This window comes from Anguilla anguilla, chromosome 2 (genome assembly GCF_013347855.1).
Source record: "Anguilla anguilla isolate fAngAng1 chromosome 2, fAngAng1.pri, whole genome shotgun sequence".
Taxonomy (NCBI): Eukaryota; Metazoa; Chordata; class Actinopteri; order Anguilliformes; family Anguillidae; genus Anguilla; species Anguilla anguilla.
In genome coordinates this window covers 22,632,556-22,658,373 of record NC_049202.1, presented here as the reverse complement: position 1 = coordinate 22,658,373, position 25,818 = coordinate 22,632,556, and the positions used below count along the sequence as shown (strand labels likewise).

The 25,818-nt window shown below is 40.4% G+C and overlaps 2 protein-coding genes across 5 annotated transcripts; one reads left to right on the top strand and one right to left on the bottom strand.

Moving 5' to 3' along the window:
* Positions 1-1,173: 1,173 nt before the first annotated feature.
* On the bottom strand, positions 1,174-17,314 carry LOC118219487 (pleckstrin homology domain-containing family S member 1-like). 4 transcript variants are annotated; one of them, XM_035402670.1, is made up of 17 exons: positions 16,972-17,314; positions 15,945-15,985; positions 15,532-15,632; positions 14,134-14,252; positions 13,418-13,552; positions 12,523-12,598; positions 12,083-12,133; positions 11,658-11,801; positions 11,297-11,392; positions 10,215-10,292; positions 9,845-9,946; positions 9,081-9,154; positions 8,679-8,744; positions 5,730-5,858; positions 4,289-4,384; positions 3,513-3,648; positions 1,174-3,025 (listed from the first exon to the last, which is right to left on the bottom strand). In XM_035402670.1, the coding sequence occupies exons 2-17, from the start codon at positions 15,967-15,969 to the stop codon at positions 2,945-2,947; spliced, it is 1,509 nt and encodes a 502-aa protein (XP_035258561.1). In that variant the 5' UTR covers positions 15,970-15,985; positions 16,972-17,314; the 3' UTR covers positions 1,174-2,944. The 4 variants fall into 4 exon arrangements, with proteins under 4 accessions (XP_035258561.1, XP_035258563.1, XP_035258564.1 ...); XM_035402672.1 differs by having other exon boundaries at positions 5,757-5,858; XM_035402673.1 differs by having other exon boundaries at positions 4,289-4,381; positions 5,757-5,858.
* Positions 17,315-17,607: 293 nt separating this feature from the next.
* On the top strand, positions 17,608-25,113 carry si:ch211-28p3.4 (E3 ubiquitin-protein ligase TRIM39). The gene is made up of 7 exons (XM_035404306.1): positions 17,608-17,918; positions 19,294-20,337; positions 20,430-20,525; positions 20,774-21,007; positions 21,319-21,338; positions 22,990-23,132; positions 23,791-25,113. The coding sequence occupies exons 2-7, from the start codon at positions 20,206-20,208 to the stop codon at positions 24,360-24,362; spliced, it is 1,197 nt and encodes a 398-aa protein (XP_035260197.1). The 5' UTR covers positions 17,608-17,918; positions 19,294-20,205; the 3' UTR covers positions 24,363-25,113.
* Positions 25,114-25,818: the final 705 nt, after the last annotated feature.

Genomic DNA, 25,818 nt, shown 5'->3' with positions numbered 1-25,818 from the left:
TGGAAACGCATTCTCCAGAGTGATGAATCACACTTCACTATCTGGCTGCCTAATGGACAAATCATCATTACACCTAGCATCAGTGACCAACCTCAATAATGCTCTTGGAATGGCTCAATGTAAGCAAATCCCTGTGGCCATGTTCTAAAATCTACTGTAAAGCCTTCCTTGGATAGTGGAGGCTATAACCACAGCAAAGTGTGTGTGTGTGTGTGTGTTGGGGGGGTTAACTTTCAACTTTTTTTTCAACTTTTCATCACAAAAATGTTCACTGGGCTTTACCAAAGTCATGGAAAGAGGAAAGTGTGGAGAAAGAAAGAAGCTGCTCATGAACCAAAGCATTGTGCATGTATGACTGCTCCTGGAACTGGCTCACTCTTATCTGTTCAGATCCAACCAAATGCCTCAAAGCTCATTGGATAACCTTATACTCTGCAGCAGGACAATGAGCCAAACATACTGCTAAAGCAACCAATAAGTTATTCAGTGCCAAAATGAACTGAAGATGGCTGCAGTACAGTGTCTTATATTTCATTGATTTATTTCAAATGAGGAGACAATGTTTAAAAATGGGCTGTAATTCCTACATGGACCCCTCAATGTGGATATAAATGCCCTCAGATTAAAGCTGGTAGTCTCCACCCCATTAAAATTTGTATTATTTAATTTCAAATCCAATGAAATTGTGTTACTGTCTAAATACTTTATCTCTGCGCTGTATGTGATTAACCTAATAAATGTGACATCAAATGTTATTGGATGACCTAATGTTTAGCCCTTTTAACAACAATGATAAAACATAAAATGACAAGATCCAGTTCTTTATTCTACCAATCTCAGCTTGATTTTGGTCTTAAACACTAATGGGTTCTGCAGATGTTTAACTGCATTTGTGTGGCTTCTGACTTTAGTTCAGACTTATTCTCAACATTCCGTGAACAGAAAATGTTCAGTTTATGTAGAGTTATAGTTCTTACCAAATGGGTGTAGACTATTATCATAGTTTATTTATGACCACTTGATTATTGACTGTATTGGGGTCATTTTAATTTGTTCTACGGGCAGTCTTGCAATTTTATGCTACTGCGTTTCATTTTGCCTAGCCTCCCTTCAATGAAGACAAATATTACTCTTGGCAACACCATCACAGAGGTAAAACTGTAGTCACAAAAGCTTATTTACTTTCTTTTAATTAAACAGTCAAATAGAAATGTGCACATTCATACAATCACATTATAAGTAGAGTATATAAGTATAAACTCAGTGATGTCTGTTGAAGATAAATGGGTTTGTAGAGCAATTTGCATTTTATTAGTCTTACTTACAGTAACCACTGTCTTCTCATTAAGACTTAAGTTGATTCAACTGAATTAATTTGACAACAAAATGAGGACATAATTTTTCCAATATTCATAAAGATACAAGTCAATTAGAGAGATCTCTTACAGATGGATATCTCTAGGCATTTATATCATACCGTTGACGGAAAGCATGAGGTAGCTAACCCCTATCAATTGAAAGAAGAGTTTCAGGAAGACTGCAGTCACTGTCATAACCAGCAGTGAAGATGAACGTTCTTTCAGATGACATAACATGTACCTTTTCAGTCTTTCCACCAAGACTACACACCTCCACTCCTTTATCTGGATGTAAAATATTTGCATGGTTTGTAGCTAAGCTATGGATTTACAGATTTTCTTAAGCCTGAATTATTTTTTAAAATAATTTCTGACGCACCTCTAAGTGTCACTGTCAAGTTTTCAGAAGCCTGAAGTGCAAGAAACTCTCGGAAAGTATTGCTTTAACACTGCATCATATGTATTTAATATATATTTAATGTCCCTTAAAACAGCTGAAAGTTTGATTCTTGTCACGTGAAACAATCCAGCAAACGTTTTGAAATCCTGGCTGAATGTCTAAGAAAAAGATGTAATCTGAGTTTATTAAATATGTTGTGTATTCAAAATAATAATAATAATAATAATAATAATAATAATAATAATAATAATAATAATAATTTACCATGTGATAGAATTTTGAAACTTTGCTGACCAGTCACCAAAACTAAAATAATAAAAAAATTCAATCCATCCAATGGAATATTTTAGATCTCAATAGCACATCAAAGCTTGATCACAAATATTAATTGGGTTACATTTTTAAATATTTACCCAGTAAAACCTCCCAAATGGAAAGTAAAGGATAACTGCACGAATTGACGGAGCTTTTAACTGTGCTGTTTGACTTTCACAACGAACACAGAATTTTGAGGACACCTAGTGGTGATCAGGCACATTGCAGAAGAGAATCTTACAGTTCAGGCCCTGACCAGATTTATTTATATTTCAAAATATTTTTAATTCTTCGAGCATGCTGGAATAGATATTAAATATCCAGCTGGCAACAAGCTTTCTATATAACCGCCTATGAAACAGCTATAAGAATATACATGGTATGGTGTGGACCATAAAAAAACAATGCACAGATCACTACTGGACCAATTTTCTCCTGTAAAAGAATGATCTTATCTCAGTGAGAAAATCTGATTGAATAAAGATTGAATAAAAATAAGGATTATCTGCACACAGTATTTTTATGACTGCACTCCCAATAAAAACCCACACACCATAGGACTACTGTCCGATCATTTCATGAATGGAGCTCTTGGCTTCAGCCCTTTGTATCAGAGTCCAGGTGTGTCTTGGTGGTGTGATGCCCATCCAGACCTTTCACATAGAAACAGATCGCCTGTAAAAAACTGGACATCTCCTTCATATTTTCGTTAGGGAAAACAAGGATGTGGTGACCGCTAGCTTTCTGTCCGCTACCAATATTCAGCACTCAAGACAGAGGAAGTGCGGTGACCTTTAGGTGAGAGATCACATGGGCAGGACAGGAATGACCCCCCTCCAAGCACTCTGCCCCTGTGCAGCGCCCAGACGGGTCACTCAACAGTTGACTCGGTGCCCCAGCGACTGGGGAGGGAGGCCTCTGACCCTGGTTGCCTCAGCACTGTCAGTTTCACCTGTGGGAGAAAGCCAAACACCATTTACATACACATATGCTCTATACAACACTCATTAAAGAGAACCTGTGTGGGTGTGTGCGTGCGTGTGTGCATGAGTGTGTTTGAATGTATGTGTGTGCATGTGTGTGTGCATATACATTTGTGAGTGAGTTACAGAAAGTGTGCATGTGTGTGCGTGTTTTGTGTGTGTGTGCGAGTGTGTGCATATACGTTTGTGAGTCACAGAATGTGTGTGTGTGTGTGTGTGTGTGTGCGTGTTTCCGTGTGTGTGTGCATGTGTGTGGGCATATACATTTGTGAGTGCGTTACAGAAAGTGTGTGTGCGTGTGCGTGTGTGTGTTTCCATGTGTGTGTGTGCGTGCATATATGTTTGTGAGTCAGTCACAAAAAGTGTGTATTTGACAAGTATTATTGAGTGTAGTGTGTGAGTACAGACAGTTGGGTGTGAGCAGTGAGTTGATTGTGAGCATGTGTGTGCTTGTACCTGGTCTTTAAGCACTTTGTTCAGGTAGGTCTGCACCTCTTCCATGCTCTCGATGCGCAGGTCGTTGATGGCCAGGATTTGATCTCCCTTGCGGAACAGACACTTCGTCTCAGGCAGAGCCGGCCAATTAGAGATGCTGCGGGCAACAGAATATCGGGGGTGGGCGGGATTAGAGAATTCTGTAATTCTGTATTCTCCTACACCCCCTGGCTCATTTATAGGGCCATCCGCTTTGGGTCCTTGCAGTAAAGGCTTTGTGGCATGTGCAGGGCATACTGTTCTGGAACCTCGTTTATGCCAACCATGTGACCACCGGACACAAGTAAAGTGCCTCTGCACTATCTCCAAACAAGGATAGTGTGTTTTGCTGCACAGGGTCCTGGACTGCTCCCCCTCCACTCCTCATTCCATCTCGCTTAAATTTGTCGCTGTCACTGAGGCCATTTTCTACCACCTCTTTATGTACAGAACTGCTGCAGTTTCTTGAGTACACTCTTGTGGGATATTTGGTTACATTTTATTAAATTAAAATATTATTTTCATTTTTTGACATAATACATAATGAAGTATTTTGGCAAAAACATGTCGCAGTACAATTTCTTTGAGAACGATTTAATTTATTAATTGACTGAAACTGGGAAGCTAACACACACTTATGACACCGTCACTCATAAAAGATGAGAGTGACCCTTGTTTTGAGGTTCTACAGGGAACTGACACAGGCAGTGACCTTGGTTTTCCAGTTCTGCTGGATACTGACAAGTTCATGTACATACCAGGGTTTCCCGTTGACCTCGACTAGAGTCAGGTGAGTCTTCAGGTCGTTCTGGTTCACGGTGATCTCTCTGACATCTGCTGTGTCCCGGTCACTGCTGGTATGAAATGGCATGTGGGAGTATTATTAACATGATTGTGTTTAGCATGAACTAGGTATGGGTATGGTTCTTCCAGACTTGGGCCAAATATGTACATAATGTCAGCGCCAGATTTATTCATCTTTGTGCAAATGGGGTTCAATGCACCTCCAATTCAGATATTCAAAATGATAACCTGAAACCTGTTGGCACAGTCTATTTAAATGCCATGCATTGTGTACACTTGTCAGCGACCGCGGCAGCTGTCATAGTTACAAGAGGAAGACACCAATAATAATGTTAAGCTTGCAAGAGAGTGGAAAAGAAAGATTGTTTGGCACTGCAATAGCTTACTGGACTTGCTTGGCAACAAAGATGACCTCCCCTCTGTACTATAATTTAAGCAGACTGTTTAATTGTAGAGAAATATTTAAACACCAATGTTACTTTAATGGAAACAACTCATTTGAAATTGTCAGATTCTAAGGACTGAGGTAGCTGTTCCAAGAAATATTGAAGAGATTCATTTCCTGCCGATCATTCTGACAAGTGTCGTTTGTGGACCTTTTTGTTAGTCATTAGTTGTGTTGCTTAGCATTATTTGTGCGCATAATAAAAATGAAGGCCGTGTACAAGTGACAGACTAGTTTCCAATAAATGTTAGCGAATGACCAATGAGTGTGTGAAGAACCAACCTTTCATTAAATTTATACATTCGGAGACAACTTCACCTGTTTTTGAGTTACTGAATAATTGTGCTGAAGAGCTGAGAGGAGAAGCAGACTCAACTGTAAACAAATATAAATGGGAGCAAACCCTCGCTAAGAAAATACATTACGAAGGCTGATCATGCAGCTGCAGCTAAAAACGTGACCTATTGTGTTTGTCAGCTATCTAGGCTATTTGGGTGTAGTTGCGCGATTCCTTGATTTGCATAAATGCCTTTGTAAATCAGTCAGTAATTTGGCACAGACGGCATTCACAAATGTTGTGCTATAAATACCAGTCTCTACCAGTCAGTAATCTGCAGTCATCTTTCCAGAGTTTAAATAGTTAAAGTATTTCAAAGAAATATTTAATGCAGGTTTCAGTTCTTTGTTACACGGTGCAACCGCAGTAACTCTTTGAATTGCCAAATGTGTATGCAAAACAATCGAAATGTACTAATGAACGACACTTACAATCCTATAGCACTACCCTATGATATTATACGCTAGTTACCCAATAGTACTACCCCAAGATACAGTATTACCCCGCACATTATTGTCACATAGCGTTATCATTCTATTATCCTACAATACTGTTCTCCATTCTGAAAAATCCACCCTGCTCCCTGGGAGGTAGGTGCAAATGGATTAATTACTTGCAACTGTGATTCTGTGGTTCCAACCTGTTGGAGGGGAAAGACTTGTTCTTTGCCCAGTTTAACAGCATGTGCGCTGGGGAGACCTTGGTCCTCTCCGCTGGGGGAACTGGGAGCTGAGGCTTCTCCCTGCAGACAGAGAGAAACAGAGGAGAGATGTAAACTCTTTCCAAATTCAACTGAGCAGCAGTTTCTACTGAGACACCGTCACAAAGACGCTTTCCAGAAAAACAGGAACAACGGAAACGAACAGAGGCGTTTAACATCAGTTCACAAAGGGGGGTGTGCAGTATGCATCTGCACTGTGACACAAGCTGAATAAAGAAAATCCCCCATGTGAGATTTAAAAATTTGTACTTCTTTTAAAATTTAACGTCGACATGCTTCCTCATACTCGTGGCTTCACGTAACAGTTTCAGTTTTGCCTAACATGTTCGTAAGCATGTGATAAGCAGGGCGTAGGTCAGTCTCTGCTTTGACAACACAGCATGGAAACCGGGCATTGAAGGACACCACATATTAACAGAGCATTTTATTTATTAACCTCCATCACATTCTATTCGAAGTGTATGCTCTCGGCTAAGATACATTGTTGGAGTGTGTGGTATTTGTGTCTGTATCAGTTCAACCAATAAAACCGCGCATAGGCCGCAATAAATGTGGAGCCGCCCATAAGGCAGCTCACTCTCAAGCCATACGTCAATCCCCCCGTGTGGGTGGGGTTTCATTCCCCAGCCATGGCACTGTACTGTGATGCCTTTTCCATCTATTCTGCCCTACAAAGACCAAAGACAGTAACTTCCCAGTGTGTAGAACAAAGAAAAATTACTTAAAAGTTTTTATCTAGTCCAGTAAAATGAGCTGTATGCAGATCATTGGAGATGGGGGAGTTTGCTTGCTTTCTATGTGGCATTTTTTCCTACATATTTATCCTGACCTCTAAATTGACCTTTCACCCTTATTTGGAAGTTATGGTGTTCTGTCTTTGCATGACACACCAAAATATTTGGGTCATACCGAAGAAAAGTGCAGTAACTGCCATTATATCTTTCACTTCAGTTGGTGATCACAATTAAAAGCAACATAATGATAATTCTGATATACATCCTTATTTGGATAATGATATAAGATTAATTTTCCTCAAAGAATATTCAGCCATTCTAATGAAATTGGAGCCAGGCTATAACAATACCAATTTTAGCTAGACCTTGTTAATTATCTGGAGCTGGGTCTGAGTGTGCTTCAGCACTAACAGTAGATAATACCAATGAAAAATACAGTCATTTTGAAGCATGCCAAGGTGGTAACTTCATGTTAAAACGTTGCTAAACAAAGGCAGAGTAGGCTACAGTAACTGCACTTGAGCGGGGTGAAACAAAGGCAGAATACAGTAACTAAAGTTACAGTGGTTTGCTTTGGCTTCTCTAGGACTTTGTAGCCACTGTAAATCGACCCCCCTATTTTCTACAAAAAAACAAAAACAAAACAGTAGTGATATGATATTAGTCCATGCAATAAAGGATGTCTTTAATGTCACTGAAAGCAACTTATTTTTGACCAGAAATTAAATTATTGCCTTTTGCCTTTGTGTGGCAGTATTATTTTCTCTGCTTTACTCACTCTATCCATCCATCCATTATCTATACCTGCTTGTTCTGGCCTGGGTTGTGGGAGGTTGGAGCCTATCCCAGCATGCATTGGGCAAGAGAAAGGAATACTCACTCTATGAATATAGAAAAATATTACAGGAGGGTGCACAGTCAGATAGAAGCTCAGAAGTGGGTACAGAATATTCAGGGGGTATATGAAGCTATGTTTGTTAAAAAAAAAAAAAAAACCTGCTACACTCCAAAGTGGAGTCTTCTTATCTCAGGTTACATTGGTTAAGCGCCTGCTATGCTCTGTAGATGTTATCCAGATATCATTATAGATGTTCAAAAACAGTTTTAAAACAGTTTTTTTTTTAAGCGCTAGTGACACAGATCCTCCACACCCTTCACATGTTGTGTGCATATGAATCAGCAAAATGTAATCTAAATGAGAAAAATTGGGCCTGATGTGGTAAACATGGACAGAATATATATGAACCTGCACAGACATTCCCCTTTCAAGTTATCAAATAATGAAAGGGTGGCATGACCTCATGTGACACCAGTGATTGGAGTGTGACGCCCACACCTGTAAAACAGGTACTCAGACAAACTGGCTGCTATATCTGTCCCCATATGTCCCCAAAATGTTAATGCAACAACAATTGCAACCATGCCAACCATTGTGTTGTTCTTCGAGGTTGTTTCCTCTGCATTGAAAGGTCAGACCAGTAACAATAAGCATTTATAAGCTCATTCAACAGCCTAAACATGTGTCAATATTATCTCTGACCTTTATGCACAACCATTCCACACCATTTTTACACAGCATAGAGTTACCAGTGCCTTTTCAGTCCAAATAGATTAATTACTGTTCATACATTTTATAAAGTGAGTGTTTTTATAAAATAAAATGGATCATGGCCATGGCTATGAAATTAATAAGTAAATGAACCACCAATGACAATGTGTGTTGTCATTTGTTCTCTGTGGTTAAAAAAAGCCATAATCTCAAAATATTCCACATTCCTTTTACCAGAGCTACTCAACCCTGGTCCTGGAGGGCGACAGTGCTTGGTCCTGGAATTTACATTCGCTGGTTTACTAACAGATGTGAAAAACCCACCAAATGTTCTTAACACTTAAAGTTCAGTCTCCCTATCATTGAAGCTAAACCATACATGGAACAACTGGCCGTTTGTGATACTATAGAAATTGATGCTCTGCACCACTATATTTTACTAGAATCTCCAGCTACCAGCTGCAACCTCCAGATGAATTGAATGAATGTGGGCGTTATATACCCAAGTGTAAATATTACGTGATTTCATTCAGGAGGAGAGAAACTCAGGAAACTTACTCTGGACAAGAATTTGCAGCTGGAATCTCCTCGCTTCCCTCCTGGCCCATGTTCAAAACTTCATAGCTGTTACCATCACAAACAAAGTGCAGATGTCAACATTACTGCAGTGTTAATGTCACTGAGACTGGAATGCATGTTTGCCTGCTCTTGTCCCTGCTCTTGTTGATTGCACTTAGTAGTATTAGTGAAGTTTCAGGACTCCCAAAATGGGTGGAGACATAATGTTCTGTGATCAACCAACCAATTTTAATCACAGCATTTGGCCATTGAGGTGAGTCTTACTCTCTCCTCTCTAAAGTAACTGTACAATCAATCACTGAACAACTCTTTCCAAAGAGAATAAATAGTTTTGACAGATTTATGACATGATAAGCACAAATGATCTTTTTTCCAACTTACAGTGCATCCATTTTCATGTAGAAGCTGGTGGCCTCTTCCTCATTCTGGTTTTCATCCTCAATGTCAGTGCTGTCCTAAACACACGAGTGGACACAGTCAAAACACAAAGAAGTGAAGCAATTTAAGGAAATAAAACGACTGGCTGGCACGCAACTGTCACAGTCCGTCAAAAGGAACAATTAATCCCCTTTTATGGGAAGGTTGTATGTGCATGTCTGTGGGAGTGAGAAACTGCATTCTTGAGAATAGAACAGAGCCTACCTGTGGGGCACAATGTGGTAAATATGGTAACTGAGCCTACACGCCTACACTTTGAGCATCCAATAAGTGCTCTTTCAGTCCCCATCAGTGCCCATCCTATCAGTGCTCAGTGCTCATCCAAACAGTCCCCATCTTATCAGTGCCCATCCTATCAGTGCTCAGTGCTCAGTGCTCATCCTATCAGTGCCCATCTTATCAGTACTCAGTGCTCATCCTATTAGTGCTCATCCTATCAGTGCTCATCCTATCAGTGCCCATCCAATCAGTGCCCATCCTATCAGCGCTCAGTGCTCATCCTGTCAATGCTCATCCTATCAGTGCTCAGTGCTCATTCTATCAGTGTCCATCCTATCAGTTCTCATCCTATCAGCCGTGAGTGACTAAAACTAAGGGATTCAAACTGTGGGTCTGTAATTGAGCTTGAAGCTTCCCATGGCATCATAACTTTACCCTGAGATAATTGTTCACAGTTGTAAAATTCAATTTTCTCTGTACTGTAGTACCTGACTCCAACGTTTAAGGAGGTTCCTTGGTGTATCATAGATTGGCTCTGGGGAGTTTGTTCCAAATGGTTCAGATGTACTCTGGTCACTGCTGCTGGAGTCCTGCGTCCACCAACGAGACAGATCATAGCCCTGCTTCCAGCAACCAGATAGCTCAGAACCCTGCCACCACCCAGCTGGAAAGCTCCATACAATTACAGTGCATTTCACCCCTAAGCCATGGCAGCCACATCAGCCACGTTCCACATTTATTTGTGATCACCATACAGAAATCACCATAATCTTAAATGTATATATAAACATGGTCGGGGAGGTGGGAGTATTCATAAGACCTGAGCTTTTACATTTTTCATAAAGCATTAAGACTTACCACTGAAGAGCACCTCCTGAGATTGAACTTGTATTCTTCATACACATTGTCTGATATGGGATGGAATTTATCATTGCCCTGAGAAAAAAAAAAAAAAAACAGTTTCAGATTACTGTATAAGGCAATAGACTGCAAATATTCTCCTGTGAGCCAAATGTATTTTGAATTCATTTGTCATGCATCAGAGGTTAATGTGATATTAAAATGAGACTGTGATTTATACTTCTAAAAACAAAATATTGTATATGAAATTAATAATTGATGTCAATCCAGAAGATGTGGTGACATACATGATCTTTGATACTTTTTATGTTTACAATACAGGATCTTTAATTGACTTCCACTATTAACATTAATATATTGTATTTACCAAGTGGAAATCTACCACAGGATGGCTGCAATGAATTAACTATGGCCCTGACTCCATTGCAATTGCAGTGCCTATTTACGAGGCTTGGCAGTCGATTGATCTGTGGAGTGGTTGTTTGTGAAAGTCATTGGTACAAATCCACTTTACTGACATCTGCATCATCCATCACTTCTGTAAGCAATGTTTATAAATGTGATGACATGAGGCTCGCACTGCAGTGCCAGTTTTAGTCACACGCCCCCAATTCTAAAGCCAGGTTAATCTCATGACTAGAGCTGAATTCTTCGCTGACGGCCTGGAAAGACCAGAATACCCATTTGTACATCAGCTACTCAGCTGCATAACTCATTTTATTTTCAAGCGGAAATTGACAAAAACCAATCATTAACCAATTAGACATCCTGCATAGTAAATTATTTATGAATTACTATAAATAATTTACTATGAAAGGTGTCTTATTAGCTCGAAGTTGCAAACTTGTTGCAGGGGCTAGTTTTATATTTCTAGCTGCATTGAAATTGGGATATTATTTTGTGCAAAGCCATACTATCTAAGTTCCTCTATTTTATTACACATTACTTACAGTAGATATAACACACTGGGGGACATAAGCATGCTTAGTTGTTTTATATTCAGCAGAAACAGTATTTTTTTTTGTAAATTTAGCCAATGCTGTCATCTCGCTGACATTGGAAACAGTTATAACCCTTACGGTATCTGAACCAAAATGCAGGGGGGTATCTTGAGATATCTTGACACGGGACAAGTCCAACAAAGGGTCTGAGATGGGGCGGGATTTCTCCTGGCCCTAAGAAACAGAAACACCATCCGATTGGTTTCTTTTGCAGTATCATGCTTAACATAAAATGTGGTTCAGTCTCTCTCTCTCTCTCTCTCTCTCTATCACACACACACACACAAATACAGGCACAGACACATAGATACATTTTATCATGCAATTTCATCCTACAAACTAGTAATCCAAATGATCACCAGGTCAAAAAATATACTGGAAATGGTATATCAGTTCCTCTCAAATGTACCTGTAAACAACCCAGCGACAGTAATCATACCTTATCTTCTATGCAGTTCTGTGGTGCATTGTGGGAAACATTCAAAGGATGAACTGGGTCAGAGAAGCTTCTGCCAGAACCTTCCTTTCCCCCATAACAGAGCTCAGAGCCTTGCTTCAACCAATGACACAGCTCAGATCCCTGCTTCAGACATCGCCACACGGTCACAATGTTTTTCATTGCTAAGTCATAGAGGCTTCATCAACACACACTCTGCACATATTCAAAGTCCATAGAACTTTACTATCACCTTAAATTTAACTCCGGTTTATTTATCTGAAATATTTTTTCAATAGATATTTCCTCTGCTTTTTCAGTAACTCATAATTAGTGTTGGAGCTGCTAAATTTAAATATACATTAAAAACACATAAAAATGAACTTTTTGAATAGCATCAAATACAAATTAAAAAGATTAAAATGTACCTGGCTGGAACCATCTGCCACCATGGGCTTAGCTGTTAGTTGGGTCAGCATCTTCAGTTGATGAGAAATAAATGTGACATTAAATATCACAGGACAATGGAGATTTCATTTCATTACAGGCATTTAGCAGACGCTCTTATCCAGAGCGACTTACACAACTTTTACATAGCATTTTACATTGTATCCATTTATACAGCTGGATATATATACTGAAGCAATTCTGGTTAAGTACCTTGCTCAAGGGTACAACGGCAGTGTCCTTACCCGGGAATTGAACCTGCGACCTTTCGGTTACAAGCCCAGTTCCTTACCCACTGTGCTACACTCCGAGATATTCCAAGAGTAAAAAAGAATGGATTTAACAGAGTAAACAAAGCAATTCAAAACATTGCACAGGTAATTATTCACACTTAGCAGAAATAAAATAGGAAGTTTGGTACCTCTGAATTGAGTTTTGACTCTGTGCGACTCAAAAGGATTTTGGATATATCCTGGAACCAACCTTCCACATTATCGCTACAAAAAAGAGCATACTGCATCAGGGTTTGATCAATACAATGCAGCCATATTAGTGAAAACCCGTAAACCATAGTGGGAAGCATCTTGCAAAAATAAACAAAATATTATGTGGAAAGAAGGCATGGATTACCGCTAGAAAAATAGAAACAATTAAATTTCATAGGCTGCTTTTTAAGATACATACATCTAGTATCAGATTAATTTATTAGAACAACACCATGAAAAGTATGTTAAACATTTTGAAAACCCCAGTGCTGTTTTTCAGTACCTCAAAAGGGTTTTTTTAAAGAAGATGGGACTGACAAGCATGGCATTGCAAACACATAATGGAAAACCTGTATCACACCATGAGCTTGTCAGCCCACGCAGGGCATAGCCATTTCACAACATAAACCCATGCATGGGATACAACAGTACATTACAATGTATGTAATGCACCTATATACAATATATACAATGCCCTCCATGATGTTTGGGACAATGACATTTTTCTTGATTTGGCTCTGTACTCTGTAATTTTATATTTTTAATCAAATCCACACATGGTTAAAGTGCAGATTCTCAGCTTTTATTTAAGAGTATTTTTATACATCTTGGTGTCACCATGTAGAAATTACAGCACTTCCTTTTCTTACACCCCGACATGCCCATTTCAGGGCATCATAATTACATATGTATTGTTTGATTACAAATCTAAAATTGTGGAGCACAGAGCCAAACAGAGAAAAAATAAGTCTTCGTAGAGCATTGTAAATATCCACAAGCATGCGCCTTGCAGACATGCATCTCTTTTCTAATCTCTCAAAAGTCTCTCACTTGTTCTCATCAATGAGGAAGTAGTCTCTTCTGCAAGTCCGGATGAAGAGCACAGAGTCGGGGTTGCATTTGAAGGTTTTGTGGATCCAGGTCCACTTGCTGTTACTTTGAGGGCTGGAGAATATCATTGAGATCCTGCCATGTACATACAAAGCTAACTGTAGGGACTTCAGTGCCGGGTACACTCTGACACGCACAGTTTCAACACTGCCAAACACACAGTGCTCTTGTACATATAATTTTAACAGACGCACAGACTCTGATATGCACCATTTATACACAGCCACACACACCCGTATATACACACTTTCAACAACTTAAGTACATTTGTACACACAACCATGTGAACAATATAGGGAGATCACAACAACCTAGTTTAACAGGCTTTGCATATCCATAATGACTCAGCTGGATTACTACACTGTACTGCTCTAACTATTTCTTTAGTGGGAGTATTTCATACTCCACTGGGAACAGTGAATAACCAGTGTTCTCACAACAATGCTCTAATGTAAACACATCACAGTGAAATAATTATAACAATATAGAATTCATTTAAAAAATCTACTCTATGACTTTGCAGAGTGTGGTGTATCAGAAAACACGAGAAAGTGCTGCTAATCAACCCTCACTCTAACATTGTTTTGAATTAGAATAAATGTTGGCATCACATTACATGTTGGGTGTTAACTGTGAGAAGAGCATACAGTACATACTGAGATATTTCTATGCCGCCAAGGGGTTTGTCCCTGTCGTCACTACTCCTGAAGTACTTGAGGGCATGTTCTTTCTCATTAATTCTGAACAGGACAAAGAAACGCCGCTTCCATGACCTCTGGAAGAATGTCAAAGAATGAAAAATAAGGACTTCATTGTTGGCAGTCACAAAACTCAATCTATAGATTCCTAAAGGTTTCGTAGGAGCCAGATAACTAGAATGGCAACTATGAGAACAGTCACTCAACAGAGGCCACCAGTGCATCATGGGTATTTCCATGGGTATTCATTTATGGGTAATCCCTGAACAAATTGAGTATCTCTTTCATCTCAGTTGAACTGACGTACCTGGGGCCTCATTTATAGAATGGACTTACGATCAATTTTTGATCTTAAGTATGACTTACGCAGAAAACCATGTATAAGTAGTTATTTATAAAACCTTACTTTGATGTGGAAATTATCTTATCTCTACGCAAAGTCTAGACTTGATGTAAGTGATTTTCCTGCTGGTTATGTAGGGGTATTGCAGTTTGGGTTGCATATGCGTCCAAGCCTGTGGTGAACTTTGCATTAGCTTTATGAACAATTTCATAGGAATTATCAATTAAAGGTGTGAGGAATTAATTGCCAGACGCAAGGTGTTTTGAATTAAAAACACGGTGCGATGTTCTATAAATAGTGTGTCAAATAAAAAAAAAGTAACCATGGCTGTTCTTGCGTTATTGGAAGACATTGAAAACCAAGCTTTTAGAAGGGAGACAGTTTTCAGAGACCGGAATGACTTTTTTGCGCATGATGATTGTCCAAAAAGTTTGCTTTTCTCTTTTGGTCCATGGTTATTCCTGACTAAACCCTCATTTGTGCTAGCATTATATAAGGGGAAATCACTGATTGTAAGGCACGTTCAGGTGCAGTCAATTTAAAGTTAATTTGAGATTTATAGATCACATGTGCGTAAGTTACAAATGGGCTTTTTAGAACCTGCAAGGTTTCTTATGCTCAGTATCTTTTATGAATCGAATGTAAGCACACCGTTGGAAATTATCTTAAGACTAAGTTCAAGTATAAATCTAAGAACATTTGTATAAATGAAGCCCCTGGACCATAATACATGATATAGTCATATAATTTACTATGATATTCATGTGGGGGATATTGACTAGTACAAGAAAATGACATTTTTCAACAAAAAGGTGAAAAATCCTTCAGGGTTTTACACTCATTTGGTGGGTTTCTCACTATTCAGATTAAATTTTAGGACCAATGTTTAGGAAACTCTCCAAAAATAGCATGTGTACTATACTGTATATATATAATTTAATTAAAGATATTAATCTAACTTCAAGAATATAATCAAAGAATTATACATTTATAAGCAGCCTGCAGCAACGCACCAGAGACTTGAATTTCTTGGAGGGAGGGGATTTGAGCAGGCATCCCGCCCGCACTTCTTGAACCCCTTCCACAAGTTTGTAGAACACACTGCCTGATCGCACTAGAAAAACAAGATAACCATGGAAACCTGACTCTCAGTTACCATTTACAGGAATAAAAGAAAACAATGTTGACAATGTCCTGTTTATGTGCGTGTTTGTGTGTGTGTGATTGTGTGTGCACATGTGTGTGAGTATGTGTGTATATGTGTGACTCCAATAATCATGAAAATGCCAGGAACATTTCTGCCATTCCAAGGTGAATTATACTGGGCTACCCGACAGGATTTTTTGTGATGCTTAAGCAGTGAAAATTCAATATGCTTCCAGGCAGTGAAGTGAAATCCATTTGCTCCTGAGGGTTCCACACATACCATAGTTCCTCTGGGTGTTTGGCATTTTGAAGCTTCGGGTGCTAAAGGGAGACCAAAAACAAACAGGTTTCCTGAAAATGACAAGGAGTATGCCACCAAACAGCCCTCCCTCCTTGGGTTATGCTACAGCCAATTGTATACTGCTCCACAGCAGCACAGGTCATAAAGGTTTAAGTCATGAGATGGTTCCTGCTCATAAAAACAATACAACATATCGGCATTATTTTTCAATTAAACTCAAAAATGGGCAGGGAAGAACAACCCTCCTGCTGGAATCAGCCTGGGTCAGGCGTCACGGTTTTACTATACATGGTTATCGCAGAACCAAAGACAAGAACAACAGAACAAAGGGAAGAGTCGGAACAGCCGCACATGCAATGCCCCACTGTTACCCGCCTGCGAGAAACCGGGAGGACGGTGTGACACAAAGGCTCCCGTCCTTTCACCTAGACACACACAGCTCATGCCCTTGCTCTGCCTTATTGTACTGTCTCAGCCAACACCTGATTGATTTTACAGTCTTTTTTAATGGCCAGTTGTTTGGGCTCATGAGCCACAATAAATACATATTCATGCGCACACCTTACTGCAAGATTATATACACACAATAAGCATTTTAATTCCTTGGGAATTAAACATTCTGAGACTACAATTAAACATTCAACAAAGTGCTCCAAATTGTTTAAATGTCAGGGATGTTTTAGATCTTGACTCTGCTCAGCATCAAAGCCACAAATATTGATACTGTGTTCTCAATGCAACATTTTACTCTTGTTCACACACATCTAGTGTAAATGTAGCTTCTCATAAACTTGACACACCACCTCTACCTGTACTAAAGCAAACAGATACTTATTCATCTTTACCAAATGTAGGTCAACACATTTGTGCACAAACTCCTTCGTAAACTCTTCTCCTTCGTAAACTCACATATGTACACATATGTAACAATATACAATAGGTCTGAAAAGTGTTTGTTTTCCTTCTACTGCTAAGTGAACATAGGATAGAGGTCAATTCTGCTTACCTGGATGTACGTTCAGCTCCACAGGTATCAGTGATTTGTACTCCAGCAAGTAATGCTTCAAAATAACCCTGCCGACTGTGTTGCGGGATTTTTGAAAGCTTTGGTGGTGTGATGCAACAGGTGCTCTTTCAGGTTTTTTTTTATGGTAAGCTTACAAAGCAGTATCAGCATTCTGTCCAGGCCAGTTTGACTGAAAAAGCATTCCACAAATAGTTTCTCTTTGTTTTGCTTGTGTGTATTTATTTTCCTTCACATTCTTCAGAACTTGTATAATTCCTATTGGAAATTATACAAGTTAAAGTTGTTTGTTTCCACGGCACCGGACGTCTGACCAGGCCTTCTTTAAATAACTGAACATTCCACATAGTATGGGTGGCTCAAATTTGCATGTTTTCCAGAATACCCCTGTGGTGGAGTGGGCGTGGTTTGAGCGTCGGCTGCAAAGAGAGAGTGAGTGAGAGGAGCGGCTCTCGGATCCTTCGTCACAACTGTCAGGTGGAGGTAATCAGGGCCGATAATTATCAATTGTTTAATTGCGCTGATTGCCTCTGATTGTTTTCAACAGTGAGCCTGGGGGGTTTAAAAGCGGAGACCGGGAGTCTTCGGGAGCGAACGCCAGAGAGAAGACGGAACTGCACAGAATTACCGAAAAACAAAAAGATCTGTGTTACATTGTGGCCAAGAGAAGCCGTTGGCTTAATAAAAGAGCACGCCGTGCTAAAAACCCAAAACGTTGTCTCAAGTGAGTCTGTTGGAGGGCAGGAGGGGTGGCACTCACTTGCCACAACCCCATTAGGGGATATAATATGGTATGAGCACATTTCATGTACATATATATAAGCAAGAAGGTCCTCGGATCGAAACCGGCCTGGCCCTGTCTTCCCGTGTCCGCGTGTATTTCCTCCTCCGGGTGCTCCGATTTCCTCCCACAGTCCAAAGACATGCAGGTAGGCCGATTGAAGGCTCTAAGTTGCCAATAGGTATGAGTGTGTGAGCGAATTGTGAGTGAATGGTGTATGTGCCCTGCGATAGATTGGCGAACTGTCCAGGGTGTATTCCTGCCTCTCGCCCAATGCATGCAATGCAGGCTCCAGCACCCCCCGTGACCCTGCCCAGGGTATAGATAGTGGATGGATATATATACACACATTTTCTTACATTAGATTAATTAGGTAGTAGTCTATTTAATTGGGAAAGTAAACCTTTAAATTAATTCACATCTGATCAACTAATGTTTACTTATCTGTAAAGTGCTTTAAGACATACAATTACATCAGAAAGAGGACATTTCAATTGATTGAATTATAGACAGGTGAAATCGTCAGGGTCCAAACTGCCCTGTGTGGCCACCTGCTCACTGAAAGTTCCAATGCTGTACTTTGAACAAGCAAAAGCACACCAGCACTAGGATTGGCATCAGAACAAGGATGCTCACATTTAAAAGGACATCATTCCTACAGCATATATACCATATATGACAGTGGATCTTTGATTTTATGGGATTGTTTTCATTTTCAGGTCCTTGAGGCTTAACAAGTTAAGGTAAATGAAACTAGGAACTCCAGTACCACCCCCTTACCCCCCAGGAAGCTCCAACTTCTTTTTTCAGTAACCCAATGATCCCTAGCATCTCATGTACATGTATCTCAAAATCAACAATGAGGAATTTACAGGAAATAAAGATGCAAGTTTTGGAATGGACATCACAATGCCAGACTTTTGTTGAAAACTTGTGGGGAGACCTCAGACATGCAGTGCTTGCAAAGCCATTTAAGAATATTTCAGAGAATACACCAACAAAGAAAAGTGAGAAATAGCTCCAAAAGCAAGAATAAAAAGATTTACGTAGCTGACTACAGGAAATGTTGGGAAACTGTAATAGATCTGCCAAAGGAGATGATGTTCAGTACAGAGAGGGTGCCCAAACTTTTGCCCATGCCATGTTCATTGTATTATTTTGATTCAGTTATAAATTCAAATTAATGGCAGCCATGCATTAAAAAATGTATATACATACAGACAGATTTAAGAGAGGAGGTAGTCCACTCTGTTTTCACCAGGTTTCCTCTATCAGAGGAGAAGATTAGATATGACTGAAGGCATTTTTAACCTGTCATCGTTCCACAGTGAATTTTTAATCTCAACTTCCGTTGAGTCATCTCTTAAGGTGTTTGCAATAGCATGATGATTGTTCATGCTGAGGTCCTGACAGGAACCTATAAAAAATGCTCCTGCCTACACAAGGAGGGTAACCAACGTAACTCAGAATGACTGCGCACTACTTTCAATACATCATCACATTTCCTCATTTTGTTCCCTCAGGGCCTCAGGACTGGTGTCGGATGCCAAGCAACAGGAGGAGAGCCTGCCAGCTTCTTTGCATAACCTCTGATGAAAGTTAGTGGATTGTGCCTGTTAATTTCCCAGCATGTTTCAGGAATGCAGCACCATGTCATCAAATTTCCGCTAAAAGACCAGGCTACTCCCCACCCAGTTTCTGTTGAGAAATATTTGATAATCCTGCCACAGGGAAGTTCCCCCTCTTCCTAGTAAACCACAACCCTATCTAATAAGTTTTAAGATAACAGAATTGTTGTGTTAAGAAAACAATACAGATAAATTCTCACAGAGGACCCATGGTGACCAACTGTAGTGCCCTGAATATGTGACAAGAGTTTTTACCTGACAGCACAAACTGATGCATAAAACAGATAGCAGAAATTGCTCTCTGTTTGTGCAACCCCCTTCCCCCACCCTACAGGAATACATACGCCCAACATTATACAGGTCATCAGCACCCCCCAGACATACAAACATGGCAGTCACACCATGCATTTGACAACTGCATGAAGGCCTGTGGGGTCATCAGCAGTGGCTATGAATAGTACAAGTTGGCATGGAAACCTTCCTCAGAACCACTGGGTGACATTGCATGAGGGAAAGCCTGGCATATGCACTCTGGCCAGCCAGGTCAAAGTAGAGCCTATAAATAAGACAGCCCTGGCACAGGCAGCACCCTTGTAGTCCTGGCCTGGTAAGACTCCGTGGCGGCGACTGGAACTGGCTCCTTGCAGCCTCTTGGGAGTGACTCCATCACCTGATTCCAGTGCCGGGATTTCCACCCTGCTGTGCCCCAAGGGGAACGCTTCTCGGGTCACTGCGGAGGTGGGGGTGCTTTCTGGTCTGCAGCATTTTTCCGACCCTGGTGCTACCTCAGTGACGGTGGAGTCATAGATGCCAGGTGCAGTCGGGGCTGACAGCAGGGAAACGGGTTTGAGTGTCGGAGTTGTCATGGCGATACCTTTGATCCGTACCACTCGTACACCTCAGGAGGGACAGGAGCTGGCTGCAATATCCCAAAACAGAGTGAGTCTCTGCACCCCTGAGCTTCTGCCCGCAGCTCTACTGTCTCCTGTAAATGCTCTTCACTTCCTCTCTCTTTCATTTTCGCTCCCCAGGAAGTGCTTGTGAAACACCAGCTACACCTGAAGAAGCAGAGGGACACGGTGGCATACCGGATGGACAAACTGACCGCAAAACAAGCTGATATCAGCGTGAGTGCACTGAAAGTGCTGTGAGGCTATGAACCTTTCCTGAACCTTCACAATACACTTGCAGCAAACGAATGCAATATAAACACCAAAATAGGTAATAATGAGGCTTTATTGACACGTCCCACAGTCCCTGGGTGTCCTATTGGGGGTGTACCTAGAAGACATGGTACAAGATGTACTTTAACTGGAGTGTCATTCGTCACATGTGAAGTGATTTGAACCCTGGGTTTACTCTGCCTGTTCCTCAGAGGAAAACAGGGGCACTGAAAGACCATATGAAGAGGAAGTATGAGGAGATGCAGAAAGTGCTGGAGGAGGACCTGCAGATGTCTCTGACCCAGATAGACATGGAGGCTGAGGCAGCCGTGAGCTTCCTGGAGAAGAACTTTGAGAGCTGCTACCTGCTGTCCCAGGACCTGGCTCTGGAGCTGTCTGAACTGAGCCTGCACCTGGAAAGGGACAAGCCTGAGCCCTATGACCAGGTAGGGTGCTTTCATATCATAGCAAAATGGTACAGGAGCAAGTTGCACTGCACTTATTTTCCCCTGATAAATGCAGGTGGCTGTTGTGAGTAGATGGCCTTTGATGAAAGCATAACCTTCATTTCAGCCTCTGGTGCATTTCTGCCTCCAGCCTAGCATTGTCTCTGTCTATTTTTGACTCTTCTGCTGTGCTCAAACTGTCAGAGGGTCACGCCAACCTGTTGTCATGTATACAATCTGTTGACAGCTGTGACGCTCACCCATACACACAACCTTTAACCTCTCTCCCCTCCTCTGTGTCCCCCATGCAGAATTCTGAAACAGAGGGGCGGTATGTACATCTGGCTCTCATTCTTTTTTGTCAAACACAGTAGTAAGCCTTATAATGAGGTCTGTAAATCAATTCTTTAAAAATTGTTGTGTTTTTCTATTAGTAACTGCTATATTAATCTTAAAATGTAGATTTGATCATTTTGGCAACTTCATTTTCCTAGATGATGGCAACTGCCTTGATTTTTTTAAATATTAAAATTTCACATTGAAAAGACTAAAATTAGTTGCAAATCAAAGCATAAGATTAATTGACTGATTGATACTGAATGTCAATTGGTACAGCCCTACTATGCATGTCTGCCACACTACTTTTGTATTGTTCTCGTTTAAATCATTGTTTGGATTTTGCTTTTAATGCACATATATTCCTTCGACAGAATTGCTTTAAAAAAACTAATGCTGGGAAGTATGTGTACATGTATAGCACATGCATGCAGCAGTTAACCGGTCTACTTTGAACATTAGTAGTTGACTGACAATTCTCACCCTAAGGGGCTGATTCTCACCACCTGTTAGAAGTGTACTCTCACTGCTTGTTAAGGGCATAATGTAATTAGGTTTACACACTTGCTTCTTGTTGCAGGCTTACTCTGATCGCTTACCAGTGCCTTATTCTGAGCGCTTATTAGAGGAATACTCTGATATCTTTTCAGGAGCTTATTCTGTTTGCTCATTAGGGAATTGCTCAGATTGTTCATTAGGGGTATAATCTGATTACTTATCAGGTGGTTACTGTGATTGCTTGTTAAGAGCATAATCTGATTGCCAGGAGTGTATTCGGATAACTAGTTGAAGGAATATTCTGATTACTAATCAGGGCCTAAATTTGCTTGTTAGTGTCTAACTCTGATTGCTCATAAGGGGCTTAGATTGCTTATTAAGGGCATTATCTGATTACTTATCAGGTGGTTACTATGCTCATTTGGGTTTACTGTGATGGCTTACTCTGGGAGGCATACCCTGATAGTTTATCAGGCAGTTATTCTAATTGCTTATCAGGGGTTACCTGATTGCTCATTACGGGCTTACTCTGATTACTTTGTTAAAATAATGTTTTTTTAATTTTAAAAATGTTTAAGAACCTCTCAACTTTCCATTCCACACTTTAATTTTAGTGACAAAGGATTATCTAGCGCCAATGTGTTATGGCCTGACCATTACACTCTCGTTAATTACTGTTTGGATTGATTTACAAATCTAGGCCTTTTCTTTGTGCACTAATTAAGTTGTTGCTCTGGATAATAACATCAGCTAAATGACAAAAATGTAAAAATGTAACATAGCTTACTCTCATTGCTTATCAGGGATTTATTCAGATTGTTCCTATAGATAATAATCTCTGTTTATTAGGGGTTTCTTCTGATTGCTCATTAGAAGCACAATCTGATTACTAATATTCAAATAATAATTGTAAGTTGGATAAGAACATCAGCTAAATGACTAAAATTTAAAATGTAACATGGCTAACTCTGATTAGGTGTATACTCTGCTTATTAAGGGTTTATTCTGATTGCTCGTTAGGGGCTTATTCTGATTGCTCGTTAGGGGTTTAATGTGACTGCTTTTCAGAGGCTTACTCTCACCACTCGTTAAGGACTGCTTGTTAGTGTCTGACTTTTTCACTGGTTGATGTTCACTGCTCTCTCTAGGATAGCAGAGGTTTTGAAGGTCATCGATCCTGACCAGTTCCAGCTGGATGTGTTTAAGGCTGAACAGCTCCTGAGTTCAGCCAACAATCTGCTGCTGTTCATTCGCGCCCAGATTCCTGTCACGAAGAAACTTTTCAAGAGCTGTAAGTGCCTTCAACCCTGACAGATATGTACATTTGTCCAATGAGCAAAGAGGCTCTTTCAAAACTATATGTGAGTCTAGTGCACTGAGAGACACTTCCAGGTCATTGCGTCTCTAACGTACTTGTACCTCTGGGACGGTGTTTATTGCATATTTTCTCACATTAACTGCTAAGGCTCAGATATACTTCTTAAAGCAGTATAATGAAAAACAGGGCTTAAACATAGTACAGCTGAAACAAAGGATAATGAAGATACTAAAGATAACTTTAGTAAGGAACTAAAATGAGTAAAAACAAATGATGTATGATGTTTCAGTTTTTCTGTGGTCATCCATTTCAGTTTTGACACAGAAAAAGAAACCACATTAAAACAGCCAGAATCATTGGTTGTGGGTGGACAGTGTGACCAACCAGCTGTGCAGTAAGCTTGACATCTATTCTTGTGTCACCCAGATTTAACTCATTCAGATTGATGGATTTTCTGATTCGCAATGCAGCAAAGAGCACTTTTTTATGTGTAAAGCAGCGATGTTGGCTTGTCAGGATGTGGGTCAAAAGTTCTCACTTGTTGCCCCCTTTAACAAGACACTTGTTATTCTTAGATTTACTGGTCATATAAATGAATCATTTAAAAAATTACATTTGTTTTGTGAACCAGATACTTCGGAGGTGGCCCTGGATCCGGACACAGCGCACCCAAAGCTGGTCATCTCACCGAATGGTGACCGTGCTTCCTACACCGACATCTGGCAGGAGCTACAGGAGAGCCCCGCCCGCTTTGACACAACCCTCAATGTCATCAGCCGGGAAGGCTTCATGCTGGGCCGGCACTACTGGGAGGTGGACGTGGGTGGGAAGACATACTGGGAGGTGGGCCTGACCTATCCCAGCATCCCCCGCAAAGGGAAGGAGAAAGACTGCTGGCTGGGGAGGGGAGTGGACTCCTGGTGCATGGAGTTCTTCGATGGCGTCTACACTGCCTGGCACGGGGGTGTAGCCCACAAACTGGACGTGACTCAATGGTTCAAGAGGATTGGAATCTTCTGTAGCTTCCCTGGGGGTACGGTCTCCTTCTTGGGCATGGACAGCATGACCCCACTCTTTACCTTCTGTGCTGGGACCTTCGCCGATGCCCTGTACCCGGCTGTGTGCCCTGGCCATGATCACAACGGCACCAACATCGCACCCATACGAATCTGTGACGCCCTGCGGTCAGCCTCCACTTTCTGAGTTTTACTAACTTTCATGATTTTCTGGGTTGCCATTCACCAGATTATCCATCAGCAGCCCATTCCTTTTTCAAATTGAAGTGTTTGTTGTAAATATATGCTACAGTACCTTCCTTCACAGATTATAATAAAGCCATTCATTAACATAACAACTGGTTATAAAAACCAAAAGCATATTTATCTTGAATTAAATAATTTCCACGTGCCCAAAGATAAAAGGACATTTAGAGGTGGTCCATTAAAGAAATCAGCTGCTATGATCCATATGGAAGCTGCCTGCCATGGCTGCCAATCTTGTGAAATGATTAAAAAAAACAGATTCCAGAAAGTCAACAAATTAATGGCTAGTTCTAATGCGGATTTAGACTGGGATATTATGAAATTTCTTTACTGTCCTTAGAAAGTGTAGCTCATCGTGTAAAATTTCCCTCATGAATATATGACTGCTTACCATTGCTTTTAAAAGGAATATTTCTAACAATGACGCTATCTGGGTGCACTGAGCATCTACAATGTTAAAGTTCTTTCCCAAGTACAGTGTGTGCATGTGCCCAGGGTGTGTGCCAGAGATAATGCTTTTTGGCAGTGATGCATACATTCAATTACACTAACACAAGTCTGCTTTCCTTGTAAGGGCTTGATCCTGAGGGGCTCAGTAGAGCCTGCTATTAATTCTTGAGGATTTTTCCGGGGGTTGTCAGTGTTGTTCTTTTAATAAAGAAAATGACTTTTCTCAGTTTTCTCTTACTCTGTGGCACTCACTCCCTTCTGGTTGTAAAAGAAGAGCTCCAGGAGAGTTCAGGAAACATTTAAATAATTAAACTGAAGATATTATCATTCAGAAACAGACATTCAGTTGTGCCACTGGAGGGGGGCCATTAAATAAGTCAACTTCTACTACTACCACTACTGTTACTTCTGCTGCGAGTGCAACTACTAGTACTACTACAGGTATTACTACTTTAAATGTTAATATGGTGCTACTGCTAACACCAACATTACAACTATTAATACTACAACTACTGCTTGTATTACTCCTATGACTTGCATGTAATTCTGTATTCTGTTACTACTCCTTTATTAAAATTTTTTTTTGGCTTTTTTTTCTTTATTAGACAGGATAGTGTAGAGAGACAGGAAGAACTAGGAGGAGGGAGAGGGAGAGACATGCGACAAATGTCAGCGGTCGGACTCGAACCGCCAATGTCGTGGCTTGCTATGAGCATGTGGTGCTCTATGGGCTACACCACTGGAGGCCCCCAATTCTGTTACTACTCCTACTGATACTGCTACTCTATTTTCAAATGCTACTGCTGATGATATCATTATATTAAGAAAATATTAATATTAAGTAAATACACACAAAACAGTGTAATAGCAAATCTGCAATTGAGTTTTTGTATAAGAATATTAAAACCACCCTTGTGTATTCCCCATATTTTGATTTTAAACAGAGG

What these genes read in the sequence shown, in the direction of transcription:
- LOC118219487 (XM_035402670.1), bottom strand. Translation starts at nt 15,969, where the DNA reads ATGCCAAACACCCAGAGGAACTATG. An exon ending in AAACACCCAGAGGAACTATG is followed by an intron (nt 15,633 to 15,944) that starts GTATGTGTGGAA and finishes TTGTTTTTCTAG; the next exon opens with TGCGATCAGGCAGTGTGTTC. An exon ending in CCAAGAAATTCAAGTCTCTG is followed by an intron (nt 14,253 to 15,531) that starts GTGCGTTGCTGC and finishes ACATTCTTCCAG; the next exon opens with AGGTCATGGAAGCGGCGTTT.
- si:ch211-28p3.4 (XM_035404306.1), top strand. Translation starts at nt 20,206, where the DNA reads ATGCCAGGTGCAGTCGGGGCTGACAGCAGGGAAACGGGTTTGAGTGTC. An exon ending in CTGCAATATCCCAAAACAGA is followed by an intron (nt 20,338 to 20,429) that starts GTGAGTCTCTGC and finishes TTCGCTCCCCAG; the next exon opens with GAAGTGCTTGTGAAACACCA. An exon ending in GAAGAAACTTTTCAAGAGCT is followed by an intron (nt 23,133 to 23,790) that starts GTAAGTGCCTTC and finishes TTTGTGAACCAG; the next exon opens with ATACTTCGGAGGTGGCCCTG.